Source organism: Pyrus communis, chromosome 13 (assembly GCF_963583255.1).
Source record: "Pyrus communis chromosome 13, drPyrComm1.1, whole genome shotgun sequence".
Taxonomy (NCBI): domain Eukaryota; kingdom Viridiplantae; phylum Streptophyta; class Magnoliopsida; order Rosales; family Rosaceae; genus Pyrus; species Pyrus communis.
In genome coordinates this window covers 7,249,692-7,257,122 of record NC_084815.1, presented here as the reverse complement: position 1 = coordinate 7,257,122, position 7,431 = coordinate 7,249,692, and the positions used below count along the sequence as shown (strand labels likewise).

General features: G+C 35.3%; 1 protein-coding gene and 1 pseudogene across 1 annotated transcript; one reads left to right on the top strand and one right to left on the bottom strand.

The window, feature by feature from the left end:
* Positions 1-984: 984 nt before the first annotated feature.
* On the bottom strand, positions 985-1,724 carry LOC137712173 (putative F-box protein At1g67623; annotated as a pseudogene).
* Positions 1,725-5,335: 3,611 nt separating this feature from the next.
* Positions 5,336-6,679, top strand: LOC137712172 (acyltransferase Pun1-like). Its single transcript, XM_068451296.1, has one exon. The coding sequence runs from the start codon at positions 5,336-5,338 to the stop codon at positions 6,677-6,679; it is 1,344 nt and encodes a 447-aa protein (XP_068307397.1).
* The last annotated feature ends 752 nt before the right edge of the window (positions 6,680-7,431 follow it).

Below are 7,431 nucleotides of genomic sequence, written 5' to 3'. Positions count from 1 at the left end.
TAGGATAGCTAGGTTGGTAAGGAAGAGTAATAATGATTAAAACCTAGCTTGAATAGTAACGTGTGGAGAACGAGGCCCAAAAATCTTGACAACCCAACCGCCCCACCTAACCCTAGTAGAACCATGTGCATTTTTGTTCATGCCCTCTGCATGCACATAATATGGACGTCATGCACATGTCTTATGAAATTTACAATTTATCCACAAATTCCTAATTAATTATCTTAATACAGGGCTTTTAAATTGGAGTAAGTAAACTTTTGATATTTTGCTATGTTATTTTAAGCATAACTAAAAGGTGGTGAACTAATGCATGAATGCCTAGCAAAGTGGGCCATAAAGTGGTGCCGAAACTTGTTATCTTGGCTTATACAAGGAAGGGCAAAATTGTGGCAAAAAGGACAATTGGAATTATGTGTTGTGGGCCTAGGAATTCTTTTAAGCACTTGTTGCCAAAAGGGACAAGACTTACCCCAATTTTTAAAGGTTTTTTATCTTGGAAAAAGCACCAACCACATCTTAGCGTAAATCCCAAACTAAAAACTACTACTTGCTTAGCAATTTTTGGCTTCCATGGTTTGTTACTAAATGAATTGGTTGGCTTCATAATCTTAGTGATAAGACAAAGTAGATATAAGGTTTTGTAAAATTTACTATATCATTTTCCTTTGTCATTTGGGTTCCCATAATATTTTGGGATGAGCTCTTAATAATTTGATTTGCACTCTCTTACATGGTAATGATAAGACCTTGGGTGCCGTCTATTACTACCATTCATTGCTGGTAATGATGAGACCTTAGATTGTCCACAAAGATTGAAGATTCGCTTAAAGTGTAAACAACCTTACCGAAATCAGGAATCAACCTTACCGAAACAATGACAATCAAAGAGCAATATGCAAAAATTGGTCAATTTCAAAAGGTTATGTTGGAATTTAAACAGTATTATTACAAGAAAAGTAAAGGAAAAGAAACAAATTTACTCTACCTATCTTCACCACATAATATATCACAAAACATACTTACTTCATGATGCCATTTGCACGAATTACAGCTACTGAATTTGTCATAGTCAAAGAAATCCCAATGTGATCAGAACGTGAAAGAACCATGTGGACTTCCACATTCGTTGCATGCTTTCAGGGTAGCATTTTCATCACAAACTTTTATAATTCTAGCTCTTACCTCCCTATCCACCCAAAATGTCGAAAAACACCGTTGAACCATCTCTTCACATTCCACTACGCTCAACCATCCCAATCTGTGATGGTTGAGAGAATACAAAAGCTTGAGGCCTTCTTACTTCGAATCCCCACCGTAGCACACCAAGATCACACCATACACGTACATTGCTACTTCATGACCCTTTGAGATCGCCATCTTTAGAGACTCAATTTCGGATTCTATTATATTGTCTTGGAAGTAGTATCGCATCCCTAGCCTATACAAGACCTCGGAATTGCCAAAATCCCTGCATCTTTTCAGGAACATGGACACATTTTCATAGCTGCTCCATGAATTAAGCAGATTGAAACTTTCAAATTTGCTAATGTCGAGTGTTCAAATATGCGATCGTCTTGGGCGATTTGGTTGAACTTTTTGCAACTTATCTTTGCTGAAAACAGGTCATTAAAATAGCGTGAAGCAAACTTCATGAGTATTTGGACAAGAAGCTTGTCCAAAAGAGATTATACGAACGATGAGGTGGTTATGGCTTTCTTCATGTTCTGGTTTTGGATTAAAACACAATTTTTACAAGAAAACTTAAATAGATGGTTTATACTTCGACAAGAAGCGGAAGATTTGTATGGACCCAATAAGGCGTTAACATTGCCTTCAAATGAAGTAAATAGTAAATACAAATTCATGGATATTAACAAATACATTTACATATGGGTTTCTGTTATTGATTACAAGTCCATGTAAACCCAATGCATGAATTAATAACAAATAAGTTTTAAAGATGGGTTTATGCTATTAATTACAAATCCATAGTCCAAATACATGAATTATACAGTCACTAATTCTAGAAATACTGGCCAATTGTTAGTTATATGTTATTGATTACAAATCCATGTACAAATACATTGATTATAAGGTCAGTAATTCTAGAATAATGGCCAATTGTTAGTTATATATTACAGACCTTCATTGTTCCGAAAACATCACTACCAAAAGCAAGTATCAAATATGAAAAGCATCACTACAAAACGCAAGTAGTACGTGATCTAAGAAAATGGCATCAAAGCTAGCAACTTCTGCTCCAGCTTCCGCTGTTACTTATGCACACGATATGCACACTACATGCACTCATATGTACACTATATTCATGATCTACAAAAAACTGGAGATTGGGCAGGGAGCTGCTTCTGGCATTTATAAAATACGGCATGTTATTCATATACTGGATACAATTACAACATAATCCACAACGATCACATATATAAGGTTAGAGTGATGGTCAAATATATGTGAAGAATTACCAGGACATCAGAAGAATCATATGGTCACATATAAAATTAGAATGTAATCCACAATGATGGCATACATAATCCACAACAATCACATACACAATTATAATATAATCTACAACAATCACATAACAAAATAAATATTAGTGGGACATCGGAAGAATCATGTGGTCTCAAGGATTGTAACAAGTTCCCTGCAAGTTCTCTCATTATGGCCAAGCTTCCAGCAACTCCTTTCTCTTCACCGCTTATGTAATCCTTTTCATTATCGCATGTAACCTACCTCCCACTATAACAAACCATTACAGGTACTTCCCCTGTGTTATGTTGCACAAACTTGAAATTACATATAACATACATGCATCAAAACTAGTGAACATTCCCGCTTGAAATTACATATAACATACAGCCATGCACACCATGCACAGCATATGAACATAATGGGAAATTTTCCCTAAAATTCCCAAATTTGTGTAATTGAATACTTGAACAGAAATTGGAACATACCCAGCATTCTAGCATGTCAAAAATAGAGTGTTTTTCCACAACCTAGCCCTAACATGAAACACTGACCCTAATTGACCTTATAAGTATTAGTTCATCTTACAAACAACCCACATATCCCATAAATCATTGATATAGGACTTGGAATTGAACACCCTACCTTACTAGCCTCCAAAATCGAGCAAATGCTTGGGGTGCCGAAATATGTCTATCGAAGCTTCAGTCGTCGAAAAAAATAGCGGTCAAAACAGAAAATATAGTACAAACGTGTTATCTTTAAGGATGGAAGACTTTGTTGTGTTTGGTTATGGAAGAATAACACACATAGCTCACAAATCTGAGCTCAACCAACCCCAACCTCACTGTTCTCACCTCACTCTCGACATCCATGTGTTCGAAATCATGGCTTAAAAGTTTCAAGCTAAACCTAAAACGCACGAGTTCACTCCTTTGTGCTCTCTCTCGACTTCCCTCTCTTCAAAATTAGAGCTCAATAATCTACTCAACCCAAAAACTCAGAGTTCACAATTTTCTCTCAACATCCCTTTCTTTGAAATCAAACATATGACTCCATCATCTGTGAGTTTTTACAATTTACATGTGCGTATTTTCATCATTTCACTATTATGCATGGTGAGCATGGAGTGTACATGGTAGGTTTGTCCTATTTTGGTTCCAAGAACAACAAAATGGCCAATTTGCATAAATTTCCCTTTTTATATGAGTTCTTAGATTAATCTCACGGTATATTAAGCTATCAACTTAAATATTTTTTGTTACACACAAATAAAATATTAATTGATAAAAACTAAAAAAATAAGAAGAAAAAATAATGTTTCACATCATATATCGAATCTTTTCCATCTACAAAACCTATTCACCTCATCAAATATCTAAACCCTCCAATTTAATAACTTTACATCCAATTTCATCCATTCTCTTATCAATCATATTCAAACCCATTTAGTTACAAAGTACCCAAAAATTGAGATTGTGTGGTTTCAAAAATTGGGATATCTTTTTCTTGAACGCGTGAACCCTTTTTCATATGAAATTTTCTGAAGACGGTGAAAATTTTGAAACATATACATCTCCCTTTTTCATGCATGAAAAGGTAAAAAACAAAAAGCTCAAGAGGAGAGAAGGAGAGTGAACAATTAAGAGAGAGATGGATAAAAGAAAGGGATGTGGTGGAGAGAGAAGATAAGAGAAGAACACGGAAAGTTTCATGTGGTAATTTTTTTTTTTTTAAATTCAACTACTTCACAAATTATTGTGTTTCAATATAATTGGATTCAAGTTGATAACTTAATATATCATAAAATTAATCTAAGGGCTCATATGAACTACATCATCCATCTTTTCCCATTAAAAAATGTAACAAGTAGGCTACTTCCGTGTATAGACATCAACAATGTGAACTCAAGTCTTCATTAGATATCATTTCTTTATTAACTAGTTAATTGATGCAGACATGATGGCTAGTTCATTTATGGATCCTTGGGATAAATTGAATTCTTAACATTATTAAGTAGGACTAAATAAACTCAATAATAGCTTAGGGGCCTTTTTTTGGCTACTCATAACAGCTAAGACGTTTTTTATGGCTGATAATAGCCTTTCTTTATGTAATTTTCAATTTTCAGTGTTATTAAGTTTGAGGCCCTTTCAAATACTAAATGTAAGTTACAAATTAGTGATAAAACCCACTTCTTGCTGGAAGGTGGGGATGTTGAACGTTTTAGTTGATGAATGAAATATTCAGAGAGATTTCTATCTCATATTTGTGTCTTTCTCTTTGTAAGAGGTTGCTGCTTAGTTCTTTCTAGTGTCTATGTTGTCTCCTTGCACTAAGAGATAGTGGACCCTATCTATTAGTTTTCCTTTTTGTTTTGTTTTTTTTTTTTTTCTAGCTGCTGCACCCTGCATCATTAGTACTTAATGCTACATTGGATGCTGAAATTATGAGATTATATCTCATTTCTTAAACAAATTGTAACAACTAGACTACTTGCATGTATAAATTTATTCCATAGTGGCCCTATATATAAATTATGCATGATCATAAAAATAAAATAACAATTGTTTGTGTGGGATGCTTCATATTGAATTCATAATTAGGTTAATATATTTTATAGTCAGAAAATTGATATTTTTTATTCATCGATGTTCTCATCAGAAAAATTAAAATAAAATGAGCACACTATTCTAATCAAAGTCAAGTGCAAAAGGAAAGAATAGGTTTAGTCTCATTTCAAAAAAAAAATTAAGATGGAGCCAATTACTCTACATTTCATGTCATCCAATCGCTAATATATATATAAATCGATGAACTGGAAAAAGTAGCAAATGATCGAGCGATGGTGAAAGAAATGAAGGTCGAGATCATTTCAAGAAAAACAATTAGGCCATCCTCCCCAACTCCTCATCATCACAAAAACTTCAAGCTCTCTCTTTTGGACCAAAGATATAGTCCTAATTTGTATGGCAATATGATCTTCTTCTACTCATCTACCAGCAACTATGATCATACTTATGGTGACTTCAATCCCCATGCATTGAAAATGTCAAGCCACCTTCAGAAGTCGTTGTCCAAAACCTTGGTTCATTTCTATCCACTTGCCGGGCGGCTCAAAGACGCTGCTACCATTGAGTGCAATGACCAAGGGGTTTATTTTGTAGAAGCCCGAATGGATTGCCACCTCTTGAATTTTCTCTCCCAACCTGATTCCACCTTATTCCAGCACTTTATTCCCACCTCCAGTGCTGAAAACGAAGATGTTATTGTTCTGCTTGTTCAACTCACTCTCTTTAACTGTGGAGGAATTGCTATTGCAGTCTCTCTTTTACACAAGATCGCGGACGCTTCATCCTTGTGCACTTTTGTCCAAAGTTGGACGGCAGCCAGTACTGCTCTTGATCAATCAGAATTCATTGGTCATGACCAGAGATTAGGTCAAGTGCTTCCTTTGTTCATTGGAACGACGTTGCTGCCGCCTTCAGAGATGTTGATCACACGCACCGTGGACATCCCAGACCCACTTCAAAATTTCACCTCAAAGATGGCCAGTCTCAAGGCAAAAGCAGCTATTACAACTAACAACCCTACAAATGTGGAACTAGTATCTGCAGTTGTGGTCAAATGTGCTATTGCTGCTGCACAGTCCATATCAACATCGTCATCAAGGCCATCAGTGTTGTTCCACGCCGTGAACTTGCACAAAAGAATGGTCTCTCCACTGCCGGCCAATACTGTAGGTAATCTCGTTTGGGCGTTTCCAGTGCTGATTGAAGAAAGTGATATAAAATTACATGAGGTTGTTGTCAAGTTGAGGAAAGGCTTAACGGACTTCTGCAACGACAAGGCTAATAGGTTTAAAGGCGAAGATGGTTTCACCGTGGTTTCCGAATATCATAAAAAGGAGGTTGAATTCAGCTCAAGAGGAGTTAATATTTTTCGTTGTACAAGTTTGTGCAAATTTCCAATATATGAAATGGATTTTGGGTGGGGGAAACCCACTTGGGTTGCTACTTCTATGGGCTTTAAAAACTTCATAGTTTTGATTGATAGTAAACTTGGTGAAAATATTGAAGCGTGGGTGACACTGGCAGAACAAGAGATGGCTATATTTCAAAGGGATGAGATGCTTCTTTCATTTGCTTCCTTAAACCCCAGTGCAGCTGTCCATGAAAGCCGTATGTGATAGAAGCATATGTTGAATTTATGGTTGTAATAAGATTGTTCATCCTATATGTATCTTTGTGTCATCATAACTCTATAATTTATAGTTCTATATAAATGTCGAAACCAATTTCGATAGTTTTGTTAAGCAATGGAGAAGCAGCTTCTGGCTTTTCAAAACCAATTTATATTTCTAGTCCAATAGGTTATTCTACTGTTTTGCAGGTAGAGGCTATGGCGTTAAAAGCAAGCTCTAAATTGGCGACTTTCCTCACTCATTAATGATATATGGTGCTTAATGATCTAATTTCCTAATGGTACCATATATATGCTACATACATTGAGAAGCTAATATGATTGCAGAAGGATTTGCTAATATCGGACATCTTCAATCAGTCTTGTATTTGGTTTAGCAATTTCCTGTTAACATCATAACTAAGATACATTTCTATTTGTATGGTTGAGGAATCTACAGAGGATCCTCTTTGTAATATTCTTTAGTTTGTGCACAATTACAAGCTACTCCTTGGAACGAAGGACAATTTCGAATTCACTTTATTTACAAACAAGGAAGCTATAAGCAATAGAACTTTGAATCTCCAATTCTCCATATTCGGAGGAAAATTACCATCCAAGAAAAGGGAAAGAAAAGGGGGACTTTTTACTACCTTAATTTAATAAGCAGTTGAATATTTTCCATAAACATCTGTAAACAACATATTTGATGTAACATGCAGAATTTTAAGTCTAATCAAATTTAAGTACACAGTTTAA

What these genes read in the sequence shown, in the direction of transcription:
- LOC137712172 (XM_068451296.1), top strand. Translation starts at nt 5,336, where the DNA reads ATGGTGAAAGAAATGAAGGTCGAGATCATTTCAAGAAAAACAATTAGG.